The sequence below is a fragment of the Natator depressus genome, chromosome 3 (assembly GCF_965152275.1).
Source record: "Natator depressus isolate rNatDep1 chromosome 3, rNatDep2.hap1, whole genome shotgun sequence".
NCBI lineage: Eukaryota > Metazoa > Chordata > Testudines > Cheloniidae > Natator > Natator depressus.
This window is the reverse complement of record NC_134236.1, coordinates 106,546,937-106,569,007: the sequence shown is the minus strand read 5'-3', so window position 1 is coordinate 106,569,007 and position 22,071 is coordinate 106,546,937. Positions and strand designations below refer to the sequence as shown.

The window sequence follows — 22,071 nt, the reverse complement described above, 5'->3', positions numbered from 1 at the left end:
AAACATTACAACATACTCGTTATATTTGGTACCAGTGGACAAATGCATGTCTAGTTTCCCATTAAGTTGTCCAATACTCCTTTTCTAAGAAAATTATGTTTTATAGATGAATAATTTGTCTGTAGGATCCTAAGAGGTCTGCATACGCCTTCCTTTCATCAGTGGTCCCTAGACTTGGCCCTCCCATAATGATTTTCTGACTTTGATCTTCTGTTTTTTGTTTTAGTTTTGTGCTCAGTGTTGATTAACAGACAAGGGCTCTTCAGGCTGATTTCACGCTCAGCACAAGGTTTAATCAATAGCGGGGCGCTGGAACAATTTGTATAGTGGGGGTGCTGCGAGCCATTCAGCCAAACTGTAAAGCCTGTATATGATGGAAACCACTTCAAGCCAAGGGGTGCAGGAGCACCCCCAGCACCCGTAGTTCCCGCACCTGTGATCAATAGTTACCTTGCTTAGTGCTGCTCTGCAAAGGTCTGACTCAGCCCCCACCGCCGCTTACTTATGGGGCAAGTCACTGAAATAAGGGATGGTCGGTCCAGGGATGGTTCCTTAAAAACAGGGATGCCTAAAACCGTTGCCTAAAACAGGGGTCACCACCGCGAGCCACACAACTCAGCCGCCGCTCAACGCGCCGGACCCGCCTCCTGCCATAGGCAGCACCGGGGAGCAGCCCAGGCACCGGGGCGGGCACCAAGCTTCAGCCCGCCACGCCGACAGGGGGCGCTGCAGGCGCCCCGGTCCTGTCGCCTTCCGGCACACGAAGCGTGCCGGCCTGACCTCACATCCGGGTCTGGGGGAGGGGCGTGTTTTGCTCAGTAGCCTCCTTCTCCCTCCTCCCTCATCTCCGGGTCTCAGTAAATGGCGGCGGCTTCGCTGGAGGAGGAGGAGGAGGCGGGGCCGAGGCCGAGAAACTTTATAGCCACGCCCACCCCGCGGGCCCCGCGCTTCCGGTGCGGCCCCCACAGCGCGAGCGCAGCGGCCGAGCCTCGCAGGAACAGCGGCGCGCGCGCGCGCGGGGCCCGAGAGGAAGCGGCTCGCGGGATTCGCCCTCCCTCCCCCCCCGGCCGGGCGGCGCGCGATGGAGGGCCTGACGCTGAGCGAGGCGGAGCAGCGCTATTACTGCGACCTCTTCTCCTACTGCGACACCGAGAGTACCAAGAAGGTGGCGCCCAACGGGCGGGTGCTGGAGCTGTTCCGCGCCGCGCAGCTGCCCAGCGAGGTGGTGCTCCAGGTACCGGCCGCTACCCTCCCGCACCAGCGGGCCCGCGGGCTGGCACCGCCTCCCCCGGACCGCCGCCCTTTGCCCCCGCTGCCGGGGGGCGGAGAAACTCCCCCGGCCCCTCCCGCCTCCGGGCGCTGAGCAGCCCCCTGGTGCGGGGGGGGCATTCTGCCTCCCCCAACCGCCTTGTCATCCCCCCAACCGGGGGCGCCTGGCCCCGCCCTCTGGCTGCCGCCCTGAAGGCACCGGGGGGCTTCCCTCAAGGGCTCCCCCCGCCCCGCGTGCTGGGCATCCCCCTGCGTCGCCCGAGCCTGTTCTTCCCCCTGCAGCGGGGGCTCTGCGCTGGGGGCATGTCCTGGGGTTAACGTTACAGGCGGGGGGGGGGGGGGGGGATGTGACCTGCCCGAGGGCAGTCGCCGTGCTCCCGAGATATGATGTGGGCATGGCAGTTTCAGCGCCATCGACTCCTGCTGTGCTTGGGCTTGTGCCTGGGCAGTGCTGGGAGCCGGGTAATTAGGCTTATCCAACTCGGGGTGGGGGGGTTCTGCGCGTGTAGTCGTGGGATCGTAGTGTTAGTATGGGGTTAATTACAGGTTTCAGAGTAACAGCCATGTTAGTCTGTATTCGCAAAAAGAACAGGAGGACTTGTGGCACCTTAGAGACTAACCAATTTATTTGAGCATAAGCTTTCGTGAGCTACAGCTCCTTTCATACATCCGATGAAGTGAGCTGTAGCTCACGAAAGCTTATGCTCAAATAAATTGGTTAGTCTCTAAGGTGCCACAAGTCCTCCTGTTCTTTTTATGGATACAGACTAACACGGCTGCTACTCTGAAATCTGAGAGCTGTGTTACACAGTTACAAGTAGTGCTACCAGTGTAGCTAAAGAGATAATTTAGCATAGTTTGCCTAGCATAGTTCCTAGAAAAGTATCCACAGGGGAACTGTAGTCGCAACAGCTGTGTGTCATGACTTGTTGCTATCACCGCATCCACCATAATGCGTTCATGGCCTTGACATTTGTCAAGTTCTTTGAGTTCTCTGAAAGATGCTTTAAGCAGAGCAAAGTATTCTTTCCAGAAAGCCATACCACCTCATAGGCTCAGTGTTGCCTCAGCGAAGAGTCAGAGTGCATTACTGTAGCCCAAGACCAACAAGGACATGCATGTTAACTTTCTGCAACTCAAAAGTGGGTTTAATTTCAGAAGCTTGTGCACACTTAATCAGGAGGTATTGGTGTTGCTTTTTAGACACATAAAAGCAAGTGGTTAGAGTAGGTGAAAGGAGTTTAAAATGAACCAGATCATGTGCTCCAGCTCAGTAGAAGAGGGTGATAAGTTGTGGGTGGTGTAAAAATTGTGGTGAGGATTAAATGCCAAAATTAATTTAAATTACTAGGAAATCTGGTTGTTTGTTTATTGATTTGAAGTCCTTATCTTTCTTTCATGATCTACACTTTTTAAATCTCAAAACTAAAAGAAAACTCATTTTAAAAATATTTTATGAGATCTCGAGGGCCACCCACTATTAATATTTGTGTTCTGAATTAGATTCCCACATTCCTTAAACTCATCACATGAACACAATTCGATATGTTTTTATTTTGTTTAGTGTCTCTTCCATGTTGTGTATATATATAAAATAGTACAGTGCTAGCACTCTTTACTTGATGCAATAGCTTAGTGGAGTAGTGTAGTCTTGTGCTTTGTATAGAAGTGGTCACAGATTCAAATCCTACCTACCCTGTCTCAGAGGAGGTGAATATTCTCTTTCAGAGCAATGCGTGTTGGGAGAGAGAAATGTAAACTACTTATATATCTTACACGGTTGCAAATGAACTGCATCAACTCATGAAAAGGAACCTGGGTATCATTGTAGACAGCTCCGTGAAGATGTCTTATCAACTGGCAGCTGCAGTTTTGAACCAAACAAATTTAGGGTTCATAAGGAAAGAGATGATAAATAATACAATAGATGTAAAATGCCCTTGTAAATCAATAATGTGGCTTCATCTGGAATGCTGTGTGCAGTACTGGTCACCCTGTCTCAAAAATATTGAACTAGGGGAAGTTCAGAAATGAGCAATGAATGATCAAGGAAATGGAAAAAACTCTCATATGAAGATTGAAAAAACAAGGGTTTAGTTTAGAAAAGTATATAAAATAAAGAATGGGAACGTCTGTTCTCATTTCATAATCCAAGAAGAGAACATTCAAAACCAAAGGTAAATTTGTTCACACCGCATTTAACTTAACCATGGAACTCAATGCCACAGGAAGTGATTGAGGCAAAGAACTTAATGAGATTGAAGAACAGGGAATAGACATTTGTATGGATATCAAGAATAATCAGAGCTAACATAACACAAATTTGTGGAAAGGTTGTTGAACCTCATTCTTCAGGGTATAATTCAGTCTGTAGCTATTGGAGGTCAGGATGAGACCTAGTGTGGGTGGCAGATTATCCCACATCTGCCTGCTGTGGGGTTCTTCCACTTTCCTCTGAGACACCTGGTGCTGGACACTGAGGAAGGAGACAATAGAATAGATTTGGTGGACCTCAGGCCTGATCCAGTAGGATAATTCCCATGTTCCTATAGAATGTAACATTTAGTACTAAACAACCAAAATGTGAGTATATTTTATAGATTTTGAGTTTATTTAGCCCAGTCAAATTGCCCCAAATTTAAGAATGCTGGGTCAATGTATACATGTGGATTTCCATTATAACCTTTTCTCTTCACAAGTTCTTAATCAGAGGCACTAGAAATCTTAAGGTGTCTTTTGTTAAAATCAGTACAGGCTTGATTAAAAATCAGAATCTCTGACTTTGTGGGAATTTTTGTTTCGCTTGTGTCCTTCCTTGGGCCTAAAAGTTATTCATTGTGCCACAAGCCAGATGGTTGGGAGCAAGGCTCTCACAATCTTCTCTGAGAAGCTCCACATTTCTGTTGGATTTTATTCTACAACAGAGAAGGCTAATAATGCACAGCTGCTGATGCACCCCAAAAAAATTTCACTTCTGCTTCTAAGCATCACCCCTCAATTATGAATTAAATAAACCAAGATACAAAAATATTTGTAGTGAAGCAGTTACAGTTGCTGCACACACATGCTTGACAAACCCTTAAGAGCAAGAAAATGAAAAGATGGGCCACCTAATGGTTTAACCCTTTACTCCTCCACCCACAAAAACACACAGCTTACCATTACCACAACTGAGAGACCATGCACCACAACCTTAACTCTGCTAATGTAAGCCTTTCATTAATCTGTTTAACTGCCATTCTGCAGGCAGTTCTTTACTAAACTAGCATTGGGACAAAAAATAATCTGGTTAAAGGTTGTGCACAGAAGTGCAAATGGGGGGAAAGGTGTGACAGCCTCAGCTGTTTCATAATGAAGTCTTTTGTGTATTTTTAAATTAGGATTCAGAGTCAAGCAGTTGCGATTGAGTTGTTGATACCTTTCCAGGCCCATATGCATGTAAATAGTGTTCAAAATGCAGCAGTTCATTGTTTGGGGCACACAGTGGAGGGGGCACACATGTTTAACTTGTGCACTATGAGTGTACTGTGAAGTACTACCCTCTGGTAACAGAGAGGATTGGTTTAGGGACAGACCAAGGGAGGCCACAGAATGGATAATTTCACCATGAACTACTTGTATTGAGGAGTACCAAAACCCAGTCTGTCTTTACTATTGCAGTCCTAGTGACTGTACCAGTTGGAGATAGGGTGACCAGATGTCCTGATTTTATAGGGACAGTCCCGATATTCAGGACTTTTTCTTATGTAGGCGCCTATTTAGCCCCCACCTTCTGTCCTGGTTTTTCACACTTTCTATCTGATCACCCTAGTTGGAGACCATGATACCCTTCCCTTCTCTGCAGTGTGCTTTTTGAAATTGAACTCCTTGATTTTGCATGGATGAGGATTTTGCCACTTTTTTAGTCAATCTGCAATTTTAATTAGACAATGCCATATTTGCTTTCATTTGAAAACCTAGTTTGAAACCATAAGAACTAGAAATAATTTTCTATATTGACAATTTAAACTCTGACTATATTAGATGCCAAAAAATTATGGAGACTCCCTGCATCCATTGATTGTGCAGAAGTTATGGATATTTAATTTCCGTACTCAAACATTCTCAATCACAATTGCCTTTTAAAACAAATATGAATTTTTTCCTTCAAATTAAAGGCTTCAATCTAACAAAGAATCTAAATGTAAAAAAATCAAGTGCAGAAGGAAAACTTGTCCATCAGAATAAATATTTGTATTTTCACGTAGTTTGGATAAATCAGGCTATATTTTAAAACCCGTTTAGAATAGTTAGGGTAGTAAACTGGCATTGAATTATCAAGTGAAGTCCTGTTAACAGAAGCGTGACATGCTAATTTTTAGAATAAAAGTACACCGATGAATTAAATTGAAAAAGTACAGAAGCACATGTAAGTTTTAGCCTGTGTAATAAATTAGAACATGAAATAGGAGAATTTTCTCAAAAGTAATTTATAATTAGTTCTTAGTGAATCTCATTAGTGTAGTATTGAAATTATTCATTAAATTAGGCCTCCATGATTTTCTCTTTTTCTTTTACTTTGTTAGGCTTATTGGTTACTATTGCATTGGTTTAGGGCTTATATTTGATAGCAGATATATTTTTTTGGACAAAATATCCCATGGATATGGAAGTAAATGTTTAGAAGACTTGAGTACTGGATTTATATAACTCTTGCTAAAGTTGCATAATCATAGAACATTTTATGCACTTGTGCTGTATTTTGCTCTTATCTGGTTTGAGCCTAGAACTTTCTTGTAACAGTTTACTTAACTGCACTGTGAAATAATTTCTGTGCTTGACATTCTTCTGAAATTACTATGTCATGAAAGCAGGATCCTATGTTGCAAAATAATCTTACTGGGGGGGGGGGGGAATTAAATAAGCATTTTCCCTGTCTACTGCCCTTTTCAGAGCACCTGTCATTTAATAAAAATCAGTGCTGATGTTTCAGACTGAAGTTAAATGACTTTTTACTTTGGCATTAGAGACTGTATGAAAAATGAGTGGATTATACAATTACTCCAGGATCTACTTTTTACAACTACACTTGCACTGGATAACCTGTAAGCAAGTGATTAAAATGCTAGCTGATATTATTTTAAGGCTGTCTCTTGGTGGCCAGAGTGGGGAACCTTTTTTCATTGTCCAGCGAGTCTTATTTATAAGTGACAGTACTCTAATATTAGTCTTTTATTCAAGTAATATGGTTAAAAAATAGAGTTGCCAGTCTAATAAACTAATTGTCTCTCGTCTTTTAATTTGCAAAAGCTTTGAAACCCCTTTGTTTTCTATCCTTATTTGCTGTTGGCTGTTATGGTAACAGAATAGTTGCCATAGTTAAATTACCTTGAAATTAATAGGGGAATTATTGTGCTCCATAGGAGAAACCCATCAGTTCAAATACAGTAGCAATAAGTCAATTTAAAAATGCAGATCAGTTTTCAGAGTAGATTATAGATTGGACGTGTATGTGGGGAACAAGTTAAGAAAACCAAAATATCAATAATGTTGTGGTGATCTTAGTTTCACAGTTTAGTTTCACAGTTTCACAGTGTTTTCATTCTCTGCTGCTTTAGGTTTCAATTTAGGTTGGTAGTGAGAACTTGCTGTACGTTTAAAAATTGGCATTAGTTATTAGTAAAATCTTGTTACACACTTTAAAATCTGACATACTGTCAAAGTTGAGTTCCCAGATCTGTCCTTTTAAAGCCTCATCTATATGATATAAAATACCCTATTTCAAAAGCAATTAAAAAAAATCAGCAAGCGTACATTTTTCTAATGTAGATGAGGACTTACTGTGAAAATCTACTCTTAAAGATAAATTATCAGCTCACGAAAGCAGAAGCTATAAAAGATTAATTGCAAATGAAAGCTGAGTTAAAGTGTAAATTGCCCCAAATAAACAGTGTGGTGAGCGTGCGCTTAAGTACAGACTTATTTTACGTAACTTTTTTAAAGGTTAACCTGAAGATAGGAGACAAGTGGTTGTCTCATTTTAGTGATTGATTTTTACAAGAAAACAGGTCTGAACATTTTTTTAATATTGGGAATGCGCATCTACTAGGCCCTGATCTTACTTCCACTGAAGTCAGTGGGAGCTTTGACATTCTCTTCAGTAAGAGCAGGTTCAGGCTAATAACTTCCATCATTATAGTATCTGGGCTCTTTACCTGTTTTTTCATTGTTATGTTAGAAGTCTCCTTTCAGAGCTTTCTCTGGGGTAGGAGTGTAGAATCCTTTCTGCCTTCTCCCTGCCACCACTGCGGCCCCCCCTTGCCCTCAAAAGCCCAAGCTTTTGCAGCTGTTTGTCAGGATCTTGGGTGTCTTTTTAATGTAGTTAATTCTGTTCTAAATAGTCTGAATAAAGAGAGAGAATGTGCCCTCTGAATTCAACAGGTTTCCCTAGTGTATGTACTGTCACACCCCTACTATTTCTATAAATAAGGCTTGAATTTTTAATTAGAGGAATCTTAAACTTTTAGGGTTCCTTTATGCACCTCCTAGTTTAAAAAAAGAGAAACCCATTATTTTTCTTTATAAGCCACCTTTAAATGAAGTTGTTTAAACTTTTTCTTCTAAAGATTCACAACAGTGTAGTACGTGAGGGCATTCATTCAGTATCCAAATTTGTAGTTCAGTTTTTATTTTTGTTTTTCAATTAACCTTTAGAAATTTTAATCTGAAGTTAGGCAACCCAATCCCACAAATCTTTAACCTTGGCTACCTTGTACTTGTTTCATAGGCCTACATGAGGCGTGTGCTTATGTGCACTTTGTGCTTTACCACTTTCCTTAATAGGACGTGGCAAGAGATAAATGCATCACAAGCTTGTTTGTAAGTACAAAAAATGTGTAGTCACTGTGTATACAGTTAGCAACTCCCAATTTGCAAAAGATGTATGCAAAGTTATGAATTTGTCTAAAATGCATTGTTGCAATGGAATATTTTTCTTTTGTTTCCTTTAACTTACCTCCCCTGAGCTGATTGATAGGCTTGTTTCTTTTCTCTGCAACAATAAGGCATTTACACAGTCTCTTTTCTACTAGTACCAGAATTGGCTCTTATGGTTTGTAACCTGAGAGCTGAGTTCTGACTTTTATATCTGGAACTGTGGCAAACATGCTCAATTCCACTCCTGTTAGCACTGGAAAAATCCTATTGTGGACTGTTCAGTGGTGTTTGAAGCAGTCAATTAGATTTACTCTGGACAAGGTCAGAAAACATGTTGATCTAAGATATCAGCAGTGTTTGGTCTACATAAACATTCCCACTGTTTTTAGCAATGGTAGGAAATTTTGGCTAAAACTTTCCTAGTGTAGACAAGGCTTATACTAGACTTGATCTTGTCTAGGCAGCCTACTAGTGTAACATTTGCCAACCCTTAAACCTGATCCAAAATTATCATGCTTTATAATAACTCACATGATGAGCTTCCCCTCATAAAGACTTATGCCAACACAAAACTGAACTAATGTTCACTATCAATCCTCAACCCTATTTGAAAATAGCTTAAAAAAAGACATGAAGAGAGGGACAGGGATAATTTAATACCCACCCTAAATACTAGCATCTGGACCAGAATTTTAGAAATGTATCAAATGTTCACATTTTGGTGTTAATCAAAGCTGTCAAAACTTGGACTAAGTATACAAAGTGGTTGATTATGTATTCATTGTAATCTTGTGATTTCTTTGTGTGTGTGTGTGTAATAGGGTGCATGGATGGCCAGGTAGTTTAGTGGTTGGTGCACTTGACTTAAAGATCAAGATGCCTCAGTCTTTCAGACAGTGGTGGTAGGAGAACCCGGGATCTCTCACTCCACCAGGTCCCAGCCTAGGGCCCTGTGTGAGTTGACCTCTGAACAGGAGACCCTCCGAGCAGGGAGTCTAAATCCACTGCCCTGGGCTACTACCGACTAGTGTTCCTTCAGTTTGGGACCTGGCACTTATAGTTCAATTTGCTGGGGTGGATTGCTGCCCAGAGCTCCCTCCTGTGGATGTTGGGTGGTACCCTGCTGCAGTCCCAGGCTTCTTCAGGCAGGACAGCAGAAAGTTTGGTGCAGCCAAACCCCACAATGTCTCTGGACTGCAGTCACCCAGTTATGTCATTTGCTGAAGGCTCCTAGGTCTCCTCTGCAGTCTCCCTTGGCTGAAGCCTGGGAGACGGAATGTGTTCCCTAGTGGCTCCCTTGGGTGGCAGTCATCCTTCCTATCAGGTAGGGCAGTAACTAGCTGCAGGTATAATGGAGCGGGGCTAACTGCTTAATCCCTTCCATGCTCATGGGCAGTTTCTCTGCTTTCTCAGTGTGAAAGCACACTTTTTTTTTCTCTCTAAGCCGGAAAGAGAATTCCTTTTTGTATCCGATATTTAGCATACCTAACAATAACCCCAACATAAACAGTTATCAGTTTAAAGGTATCTTTTCAGTCTGAAGTCCTAAATAATCTTAGTTTGTTACTATACACTCCTGAACCCTTTGCCAATCTGTTTTACAATCCCATTTTATTAGCTTTTGAAATCTTTCTCTGGATAAAACTTGCATAAACAAGGAAAACAATGAAACTATCTGATACCTAAAACATAGGTGCTATGGAAGGCCATAAAAGTACTTTCCATGTGAATTACTCCTGCATGTAGGGTTCCTAGTGGACCGCAGGAAGTCTTCTACTCTTCTTCCTCTGCCTAAATTCAGAGTTAAGCCATAGCACAAAGAACCCCTTCTACTCTACACAGCCACACATTCACTGTAAACAACTTACATGTTTCCTCTAATGGGGATCACATCTGGACAGATTTCCCACTCATTCTGCTCACTGCCCCTGAGGGTTAGAGGGATGTCATTACTTGTGAAATCAGCAGTGCTTGTCTCACTGTGGCTCACTAGGGATATATCTACTGTATTTAAAACCCCATGCCAGCTGGCTCAGGCTAAGAGCTCCTCAGTTGTGGTGTAGACATTTGAGCTTGGGCTGCAGCCCAGGCTATCAGGCTCTGCAAGGTGGGAGGGTTCCCACTGCAGCCTGAGTCTGAGCAGCTGTACCTCAGTTAAACAGCCCCTTAGCCCAAGCACTGCAAGCCCAAGTCAGCTTACACAGACCAGTCAGTGTGTCTAATTGCAGTGTAATGGCTAGTCTACACTGGCAATGCTAAAGCGCTGCTGGGAGACCCTCCCCCTAGCTGGGTCCTAGAGTCCAGGCTCCAGCCTAAGCCTGACCGTCTGCACCACAGTTAAACAGATTCCTAGCCCAAGCCCTGTGAGCCTGAGTCAGCTGGCAGAGGCCAGCTATGGGTTTTTAGTTACATTGGAGATAGACATACCCTGAGGTGCCAGACTCCCACCCTGGCTTCTCAGTAGCTTCCCCTGCCAGTGAACCACTTGCAATTCAGTCTGGCAAGTTCCATTCTAATGAAGTAAGGCAGTTTTCAATCCAGCAAGACTGGTTTTCTAAAATGCCTTAATTGTCCAAGAATTAATGTTAATAGCCCTGTCCTGTTCTCCCTTCCCCCCCCACCCCAAATTAAAATTAAAAATATCTAACTCTGAAAGCTGGTATCCAAGGAGCAGGGATAAGTAAAAATGCAGTTCATCAACAGGTCCGTTAAGCTGTTAGTTATCAAAAATCTGTTAACAAAGTTCCAATGAAGACCAGGTGTGAAGACTTTCAAGCCTTCAAAATCTTAACAGAGGCAGAAAAGCAATACACAGCCAGGTCAGTGACATTATTTAATTCTACATCTTCATTTTGAGTCTGAGAGGAAAATAAATTAAGGCAGGGCACCAGCTTGGAGTAGCAGGCTTATGGGCTTCAACTGATTTCCTCTCTGGGGCTCAAACTGGTCACAATTCTTGGAGTAAACAGTAGCAGCCATGCTATTTATAAATGCAGCCAGGGTGCGATCTCTAATTTTTTCTACCTACTGTTTTTCTACCTACTTCATTACTTCCTTTTGCAATTACTGTGTGATAGTAATATTACAACATTACTTAATTGCTGTCAGGACTTGTTATCCAAAAATGAATTGGTCAAGCAAGAAAAACACCACATTGTTGTATTTTAAAACAAAACCCAAAATTCTTGTGTCAATACTTGTATTAGTACATAAACATATCCCAATAAATATTTTAAAGTTTGAAAATAGCTAATCACTCAAACACTGGGAGTTTAAGCTTCTTTATGGATATGTTTCAGAGTAGCAGCCGTGTTAGTCTGTATCCATAAAAAGAAAAGGAGTACTTGTGGCACCTTAGAGACTAACCAATTTATTTGAGCATAAGCTTTCGTGAGCTACAGCTCACTTCATCGGATGCATGCAGTGGATCCGATGAAGTGAGCTGTAGCTCACAAAAGCTTATGCTCAAATAAATTTGTTAGTCTCTAAGGTGCCACAAGTACTCCTTTTCTTTTTATGGGTATAGACTTCCTGGAATTTAAGCCATCAGGCTTCCATTTTTCTGCTAATATGTAGGTAGTACAAGAAGAAAAATTAGGAAGAAATTCAGTTCCTATTGCAATGAACAGAAAGCCCTGGATTTTGAACAGATATTTTAAAACAAATTTAAACTTTTTTAGTTTTGACTTTTCTTTAGGTTGCAAGGCCCAGCACTCCAAAATTAGGAAAAGCCAAATGTGCAACCTCATACATCCAATCTGTGCACTGAATAATATAAAGAGCCTAAGGGGGAGAGGGGTTATTAGGTGATCATGTAATTGGACTGTCATGCATGTGCATGTGCACATGAGATGGGATGGTGGGACAACATGGACTGTTCAGTTGTGGTTGGGGAGCCAAACGTGCCCTTGCCCACTGCCTCCCTCTGACCAGAGCTGCTTCAGTAGCTCTCAGGGATTTCCAGTGCAGTGTCTGTTGCTGCTGCCTTGGTAGCAATGTGAGCACAGATCTTTAGAATGTTCATGCTCAGCTATTTTGACAGGCTGCCAGCATTTTCCAGAGAGAAGCAAGTGAGAGAAAGGAAATGGTAATTTTTAATAGTTTATAACTCTGCTCAGCGAATGGAATTTCATGGGGCAAAGCCTCAAGGCTAGAGAAGTCTTTTCCCTCTCAAACTCTAAAGGCCTGATGCAAATAAAGGAAGCGTTAAAGCCTCTCACAGAGAATACAAAGAATCTTTTAAAATGGAAATTAAGCAACTTACATGTAGAGGTCACTGCCAGCTCCCTCTATAATTGTTGTCAGACAGGGCCCACTAATGTCCGTTGTATATGGCTAGCCCCTCTCCTGCTTCTTCAACTCAGTACTCTTCAAGGTTGCCCTCCACCCAACTTCTGGAGTGGCCTGATCCTAGGGTATTAATGGCTTGTGTAGAGTGAGTTTTAATCTTTAATACTCAAAGAAGAAAAAGCTGTTGGTATCTCCACTCCCTGGGAGCGCATGCCAACTCAGCATGAGAGCGGATAGGGGAACCAACGCTTTGGAAAGTGGTGGCTTTCGGGGCTGCCTGTATGCTCCTTTGAATTGAATTTTCAGTCATGAGGTTACATAAAGAGCAGTGGTCCTGATCTGGTACAAGTTCCTTTTGACAGCTGTGCGGAAAGGACTTTGAGATCCAAGGCTCTTTCCTTTCCTTGATGCTGCTTTCTGCATTTCAGCTGGTTAAAGTTATGTGTAGTTTTGTCTGTCTGTCCAGTTACCAGAACATTTCTTTGAAGAAATTCAGATGTCAGTAATCTATATGATCTCACCTTTCAGACAGAATAAGTGTTTTCTTGAAATTAGACTAAAGGCCATCTGAACTTACAAAACTAATCAAACTTGGCTTTAAAAAAAATCATCAGAACAACTCTCAGTCCCTACTGACCAGACTTTCAGGGATCATTCCTCCGATCTTACATCTTCCTGGCAAGGGTAACTTGTGTGATTTGTAAGTCAGTTAGCTAAATGTAATTAATAAAGCTGTCATCACAACATTCATTTGCTGACATTATATTCCTGTCCCCAACCCTTGTCTTTTAGATTGAGATAATTCCTGCCCCAGATTTATAATGCATATGTGTACAGTGGCTAGCACAAAGGCTATCAAAATACAAATATTAACAATTACCTAATATGTTGTGTAAATATATTTATGTAATACATTGCAGTATGATATAAACTTGTCATGAGATTCTGCAATTAATCATGCAATCTATCTGTTCATCTACTCTCTGCCCACTAAGCTGTCTCCTCGGTGACTACTGCTAGCACTCAAACCTGCTTAGCTTCAAATAGCTGACAAACAAAATAAATAAATAAAATAAATAAATAAAACTGCAGAGAAACATTCCGTTACCTCCAGTTGTGGAATTTTGCTTCCAGAATTATTGTCTCAAGGCCCAGGATGCGAGAGGATTCAGTCCTGCACCAGTGATATTTAAGTTACATCTCATTACCCTGCTGAACTAGAAGTGGGAGCTTTGTTAATGAAAATGGGAGACTTCAGGTTTTCATTAAGGGCCCTGGTGTGTGTTTTTATCCATAGAAGGCCCAGAGATACCTGATCTTTCAGTTTGTTGCAATTTTATGTAACAAAAGATTAGGCTCTTTTATGGCTCCCTCCTGGTAATGTACAGTTGGGTAGAGGATAACTCAAGAGTTGGAAAGATTGCTTTAGAGAAGAGATTTAAAACATACTCCAGAGAAACCTGTTAATACTTCTTGAAACATTTGTGAACGAACGTTTCTGATGTGACAGTGCGGTCCAAAGTATGTTCAGCCTTTGTTTGTGATAAGGTGGATATCTGTCTTGTGGCTTTCCTGCTCATGAGTCTTGCAGTCCCAAACATATGTTGATAAAAACTCTTACGTGGCATCACACAAATATGTATATCCTGTTCTTTGGGTTTCTCAGTGCTTTCTGTATGCTGGCTGTCTTTATACCATAAGATCGTCGGGGTGGGAGCATGTCTCTCAACCTACCAGTGTCTCAACATGGGGCATACTGTGTATCAAAGACACAAAATGAGGGGTCAGAAATATCATTCTTGACAGAGATTTAAAATGCTGTGAAATTAATTCCCTGTAGTATAAATAACTCTAATCTCATAATTCTTTATTTCTGAGGTACATAATTCTAAACATTTAAAGTGAGGGGATGCCACGTTTCTTTGGAATATAGGTAAATTTTAGACTGAAGTGTCCGTGACACTTTCCTCATACCTTTCTCTTTTCTCCAGCTATTTCGGAGCTATTTTTGTTCTGGTTAGATTGTCAGTACAGATTTCTTTATGTAAAAGAACAAAGAAGAAATTATATCAGTGGGCACAGGTGTCATCTGCACATACCTGGGGTGGGAGTTTCCTCAAGACCAGTTGAAAAAGTCTGGCAATTTGTAAGTTCAGCTTTAGAGATCAGCTACTGTAAGTGACTCTGTGCCTGGCATAAGCAGTGTCTTGGCCCGCAGTCCTAACTGGCTGATTGAACCCAGTGCCAAGGTCATAGCAGTGTTGTCACAGCACAGAAATCCTGAAACCCCCTCAAGTCCACCTCATCTAGTGCTGTTAGTGGGTTGTTAATGGGTTACAGATTGTTTGAATAGACACACTGAATTTATGGCCCATTACATATGATATTTATTGTCTAGCAAAGTTATGAATTTAAGCTCCCAGACTCATCTTTTGAAAGTGTTGTGCAGGTTTCCTTTGAGGATGAGGACTGATAGGTCAGATATAGAGTGATTGCTTTGTGAAAAGTTTCAGAGTAGCCTCTGTGTTAGTCTGTATTCGCAAAAAGAAAAGGAGTACTTGTGGCACCTTAGAGACTAACAAATTTATTTGAGCATAAGCTTTCATGCATCCGATGAAGTGAGCTGTAGCTCACAAAAGCTTATGCTCAAATAAATGTTAAGTCTCTAAGGTGCCACAAGTACTCCTTTTCTTCATGGGGAAGTAGTTTTACTTTGTGTAATGACCCATCCACTCCCAGTCTCTATTCAAGCCTAAGTTAATTGTATCCAGTTTGCAAATTAATTCCAATTCAGCAGTCTCTCGTTGGAGTTTGTTTTTTGAAGTTTTTTTGTTGAAGAATTGCAACTTTTAGGTCTGTAATCAAGTGACCAAAGAGATTGAAGTGTTCTCCAACTGGTTCTTGAATGTTATAATTCTTGACGTCTGATTTGTGTCATTTATTCTTTAACGTAGAGACTGTCCGGTTTGGCCAGTGTACATGGCAGAGGGGCATTGCTGGCACATGATGGCATATATACATTGGTAGATGTGCAGGTGAACGAGCCTCTGATAGTGTGGCTGATGTGATTAGGCCCTATGATGATGTCCCCTGAATCGATATGTGGACACAGTTGGCAATGGGCTTTTTTGCAAGGATAGGTTCCTGAGTTAGTGTTTTTGTTGTGTGGTTTCTGGTGAGTATTTGCTTCAGGTTGGGGGGCTGTCTGTAAGCAAGGACTGGCCTGTCTCCCAAGATCTGAGAGAGTGATGGGTCGTCCTTCAGGACAGCTTCACATCAGCCACACTATCAGAGGCTCGTTCACCTGCACATCACAGGTTGTGAAAGGCATGTGCAGGACCCATGGATCTTGAACGGTGTGTTTGTGGAGAGTGTTGATCATTGTAGTAGTGAAGATATGTCTGCAGGCTTTTGCATCTGTTGTTCTGGCAGGATTTGGTGCTGTTTTGAGTCGATGAGTCCTGCTCCGTGGGGAGCTTGATTCTGATGATGAGGTTCGGGGATTGTTGAAAGGCGAGAAGAGGGGTTTCAGGAAAGATTTATTTCAGGGTGAGTTCCCTATCAAATATGGGTTGTAGTTGTTTGATACCCTGTATGGGTTCCAGCATGGGGTGGTAGGTGACAACTTGGGTGTGTGTGTGGTCAGAGGGGTTTTATTTGCAGGGCCTGTTCAATGATGTGATCTACTTCTTTGGAGGAGGATCCTTGTTTTGAAGGTGATTTTGTATATCTCGGACTTTCTCCTCGGAGCCTATTCTGTGAGATCTAAGTGCCATCCATCTGAGTAGATAACAGATAACCCGCATCTTAGCTGCGTGCCCCCCCCCCCCCAAGCTTGAGTAGTGTTAACAGGCCACTTTGCCTTGAAATATGTGCTAACTACTTACGCTGAATAATCTGTTCCACCTTGTATTTAGCTGTGACACTGAGTACATTTCCCAGATCTGAACACAAGCTTTCGAGCTTGCACAGAGCTCTTCTATCTCACCAATGGAAGTTGGTCCAATAAAAGATATTACCTAACCCACCTTGTCTCAAGGTAATATATGTTCATCAAGGAATTCCTTTCTCACGTCTCTACAGTAATATTTCCAGATGGTGGTGTGGGAAGTTCGCCTCGTTCATCCTTTTCAAGTTCTGTGGACTGTAAGGGGTGAAAGCTCCCCAGGAGAGTTCTGGAGCTGAAAGCTTTGTTTAGCCTGCAAGACTTTCTCCCTCTGATCAAGACCAAAACTCATCTGCCAGAGAAAAAATATGTCCAGACAGATTCATTGAACAGAATCTTTGTACAACACCTAAAATCTGTGTTAGGCCTCAGTGTGGCATTGTGTTATGTAAGGTCCCAACTGAGGCTTATCTCCCATGAGATTCCCCCATTGTCTCCAGTTCTATTTCTTAGTCAAACAAAACTTGACACGTTGACAATTCCCATTTCTTGGTCTGGAATCAGGAGTTCCTTTTAAGTTTTCTCTCTGGTTCTGTTGGTTCAGGAGGTCTTCTACAGGTCAGTTGGTATGGAGCCAGGTTGTTACCATTAGTCCTAATTTGGTCCTGGCACCTCTGTTTTAGCACCATTTTCCAGTTTATTGAAGCTTTGTCTTCAGGTTGGGATAAGTATCCACCAAGACTGAATTTTCTTGGCTTATGCATTGCTGAGCTGTTTGAGAACACTTCTCACATATCTAGTGGATTCTGTTGAGAAGCAGGAGCTTCGCCAGTGGGGGGGAGTGGTAGGGGGAATAGCTTTTAAAGTTGCTATCTGTTACACTTTGAACATTAACTTTGTTTGAGACTTACCAGCTATATGGGTTGTGATTTCAGCTTCCACGCTCAGATACTTAGGACAACAGCCCTTGCATTATCTAGCTTATGAATGGGCTGTTTGAGGTAGCTTCTTGGTTACATTTTTGGGCCCAAATTGAAGAGTAGTACCCAGGGTGATAGGTTTTTAAATTCAGAAAGGTAATGTTAGAAGAAAAAGTTGGGAGGGGCAACCCTAACTTTTATTTGAAAATTGTACTTGCAAGAGTATTTAAGTGCTTCAAGTGTAGCTTGGGTGAACTACTGTTGACAAATCAGCATGCATTTTTTGTTCTTACAGCTCAGGGGAGCACACCCTGCAGTTTGAAAACCTCTAAGGGGGTGGGGAGGAATGTTCTGGGAGGGGAGCCATGACACCAGGTGGCTTGGGCCAGCTCTGCACCTCCTTCACCCCCTGATTCACCTCAGCAGGCCACCAAGCCTGTGGATCAGTATCAACACCTCTGCGCCCAGAGTCTGTCGCACATGTCTTCCCCCATCCTGAAAACCAAGGAGGAAGGGCAAGTATTGCGGGGCACAACTAAACATTGTAACTCGAAGGGGGGGTGGAGGGGCGGCCCACTCAGAAAGTTTGAAAAATGCTGTTATATCTTGTTTTTAAATCTCCCTCTGTTGGTTCTGTTCTTGTGAACCAGCAGAGCGTTGAAATTACAAGATGTCTGTGTGCTGAACGCTTAAGAAACAGGAAATATAAATTTTAATTCCCTGCTTGCTCACAAGAATGGGGAGTTCACATTATGTACAAGTTTACATATGAACAACCATACTGGGTCAGACCAAAGGTCCATCTAGCCCATTCTATCTTCTGACAGTGGCCAATGCCAGGCGCTTCACAGGGAATGAACAGGTAATCCAGTGATCTATCCCCTGTTGCCCATTCCCAGCTTCTGCTCAACAGAGGCAAGGGACACGATCCCTGCCCATCTTTGCTACTAGCCACTGATAGACCTATCCTCCATTAATTTATCTAGTTCTTTTTTGAACCCTGTTATAGTCGTGGCCTTCACAACATCCTCTGATAAAGATCTCCACAGGTTGTCACGGTTCCTTCCCCACTCTGAACTCTAGGGTACAGATGTGGGGACCTGCATGAAAACCCCCCTAAGCTTATTTTTACCAGTTTAGGTTAAAACTTCCCCAAGGTACAAACTATTTTACCTTTTGCCCCTGGACTTTATTGCTGCCACCACCAAGCGTCTAACAAATATATAACAGGGAAAGAGCCCGCTTGGAAACGTCTTTTCCCCCCAAAATCCTCCCAAACCCTACACCCCTTTTCCTGGGGAAGGCTTGATAAAAATCCTCACCAATTTGCATAGGTGAACCCTTAGATCTTAAGAACAATGAAAAAGCAATCGGGTTCGTAAAAAGAATTTTAATTGAAGAAAAAGTAAAAGAATCACCTTTGTAAAATCAGGATGGTAAATACCTTACAGAGTAATCAGAATCAAAATATAGAGAATCCCTCTAGGCAAAACCTTAAGTTACAAAAAGACACAAAAACAGGAATATACATTCCATTCAGCACAACTTATTTTATCAGCCATTTAAACAAAACAGAATCTAATGCATTATCTAACTAGATTGCTTATTAGCCCTTTAAAGGAGTTCTGACCTGCATTCCTGCTCTGGTCCCGGCAAAAGCAACAACAGACAGAGAGAACCTTTGTTTCTCCCCCCCTCCACTGAATGCATCCGATGAAGTGAGCTGTAGCTCTTGAAAGCTTATGCTCAAATAAATTTGTTAGTCTCTAAGGTGCCACTAGTGCTCCTTTTCTTTTTGCAAATACAGACTAACATGGCTGCTACTCTGAAACCTGACACAGGTTGACTGTGTGTTGTGTGAAGAAATACTTCCTTTTGTTTGTTTTAAACCTGCTGCATATTAATTTCATTTGGTGACCCCTAGTTCTTGTGAGAAGGAGTAAATAACACTTCCTTATTTACTTTTTCCACACAAGTCACAATTTTGTAAACTGCAGTCATATCCTCCCTTAGTCGTCTCTTTTCCAAGCTGAACAGTCCCAGTCTTATTAATCTCTCCTCCTACGGAAGCTGTTCCATACCCCTAATCATTGTTGTTGCCATTTTCTGTACCTTTTCCCAATATATCTTTTTTGAGATGGGGAGACCACATCTGCAGGCAGTATTCAAGATGTGGGCGGATTTATGTAGAGGCAATATGATATTTTCTGTCATCTTATCTATCCCTTTCTTAATGATTCCCAGTATTGTTAGCTTTTTTGACTGCCGCTCGCACATTGAGTGGATGTTTTCAGAGAACTATCCACAATGACTGCAAGATCTCTTCCTTGCATGGTAACAGCTAATTTAGATGCCATCGTTTTGTGTGTGTAGTTGGGATTGTGTTTTCCAGTGTGCATTACTTTGCATTTATCAACCTTAAATTTCATCTGCCATTTTGTTGCCCAGTTTTATGAGATCCCTCTGTAACTCTTCGCAGTCTGCTTTGGACTTAACTATCTTGAGTAGTTTTGTATCATCTACAAATTTTGCCACCTCACTGTTTACCCCTTTTTCCAGATCATTTATGAATATGTTGAATAGGGCTGGTCCCAGTACAGACCCCTGGGGGACACCACTATTTACCACTCTCCATTCTGAAAACTGATAATTTATTCCTACCCTATGTTTCCAATCTTTTAACCAGTTACCAATCCATGAGAGGACCTTCCCTCTTATCCCATGACAGCTTACTTTGCTTAAGAGCCTTTTGGTGAGGGACCTTGTCAAAGGCTTTTGGAAAATCTGAGTATACTATATCCACTATAAGTTTGTCCAAGTATGTCCAGGATGTCTCCAAATAACTTGATTCTACAAAGTAGCTATCTAGAGTAACTTGTCAATAAGATTAAGATTCTGTCATGGGTATTTTTAGTAAAAGTCACGGGCAATAAATTTATGGAAGCCTGCAACCTATCCAGACTTTTACTAAAAATACCCGGGGGTGGGGGCAACTAACAGTTGGATCGCTGCCAGGAGCTGTCCCTCAGCAGCTGCTCCTGCCAGGGGCTGACCACCCTTGCTCCAGACCAAACCCCGGCTGCTGCTTCATCCTGAGGACCAGTGCTCCTGGGGCTGGCTGCTGGCCACTCTGGAAGAAGTCACTGAGTTCCCAGAAAGTCATGGAATCTGTGACTAAATTGTATTCTTACTCATCAACTGTCTCCATACATCTGATCTACAATATTGAAAATATGCAGGTTTACAAGAGAAGCATCTGTCCTATTGTGCATTTTATATATAGATGCACTTTAATGCACTGAGAGAATAATTGATTGACAAATGTCTTAATGCTCACTTAGCCATTACTTAGAGCACAAGTATCCAGCTTGTGCCTCTTGAGAGTGATGGTTAAGAAGAAAATGTATTTGATTAAAATTAAAAATCTGTTCCCTGAATCATGCCTTGTGACTTTTAAGCGTTGGAATCAGGCTCTTTGCTGTGTGGGGAGATATTAGGGGCATTGCCTCCCACACCTTCCACTAAAACCTGTGAACAACTCTGATTGTGAGCTAGAAGTGCAGCTGCTGTTCCTTCTTTCCTGAAGCTGCTCAGTACTTCCTCCCCTGAAATGCAGCAGTCCAGTGAGGGAAGAGTAGTTCTAACTGTGGGAGTCCCAGGAAGAGAAGGGTAGGAATTTCAGACTCTTCCCAAGCTTAGAGCACCTGGTAAAGGATGGCTCCCCTCTCTCACGCAACCATCTGGAGAAGAAAAAAAAGCGGGGGAGGGGGAAGAGAAGCTGAGCAGTAACACTGAGTTACAACTTTCTAATTTTCAAACCCTGCCCTGGAGCAGGCCAAAATAACCAAGGGGTCATGCATCAGCTGAATGTAGCTTGAGCCCTGCATATTCTTCTTCCATAATAGGTTGAGCCACTCTTTTCCAGTATATGTTCATGGAAATTTCTTGTGTTCTGACTGGACAAGTTGTGCATTGGTAGCTAAAATGATAAATTAGAAATGTGCACTTGCTATGTTTGACAATTTATAAAGGGATCTGGCAACGAACTTATCTATTAAGGTTGTCTAACACTCTTTTACAAAAGACTTGACTTTGTTAGAAGCTTTAACTTCTCAACTGAAATTCAGCAAGGGGAGTGCAGCCAGAGATGTGACTCTAGTTTGTGCCATGGAATTCTGTTTAGGTTTGGCTGAATTACAAGATTTTGAAAATCATAATTTTCCATCTCTGCCTTGCATTTAGCATAAATGGTAGGATGCTAACATCCTTGAACCATTGTAAGGTCGGGCCCCAGCTATTACTACAGCAGCACACCTCCAGGAGTAGACAGCCCAGCTGCTGATGGAACAGCTGTAGCAGCTGGCTGAACTGCTTCATGATTATACCCTGGATCCTGAACATGGTCCCAGCTTTCAGTCTCCCACTGGAGGTACCACATGGCATGAGATGAGAACCCCTGAAGCTGATTTCAAATACAAATAATGAATGGGAACCAGGAAGACCTAAGTTTCAGGCTTGCTTCTTCCACTGGCTAATAACAGTTCTGTACCTTTCACAACTCTTCTTATGAAACAATGTCTCATGACTAGGGTCAGTGTTTTCCAGCAACTAAAACAGTAATTTCAGATTTTCAAATATGTATATTTCAAATTTCAGATATGTTATATTAATACTAAAAAAATACATGTATAGACAAACGTGAGCAATATGTAAGCCTTTACAGCACAAAAATGCTGGGCATTGAGGGCTAGAGCCAGCTGTGAATGGGAGGTGGGGGACAGATGCTAGGCA

At 42.2% G+C, this 22,071-nt stretch overlaps 1 protein-coding gene across 8 annotated transcripts in view; it reads left to right on the top strand.

Moving 5' to 3' along the window:
- Nucleotides 1-1,027: 1,027 nt before the first annotated feature.
- The window catches only part of REPS1 (RALBP1 associated Eps domain containing 1), a 109,996-nt gene continuing 88,952 nt past the window's right edge, over nucleotides 1,028-22,071 (top strand). For 3 of the 8 annotated variants that reach the window (XM_074948522.1, XM_074948521.1, XM_074948516.1), the window contains exon 1: nucleotides 1,033-1,234. In XM_074948522.1, the coding sequence (XP_074804623.1) occupies nucleotides 1,082-1,234 (153 nt within the window). In that variant the 5' untranslated portion in view covers nucleotides 1,033-1,081. Of the gene's footprint in view, nucleotides 1,235-22,071 lie in introns of all 8 variants that reach the window. The other 5 variants (XM_074948523.1, XM_074948519.1, XM_074948518.1 and 2 more) reach the window with 4 other exon arrangements.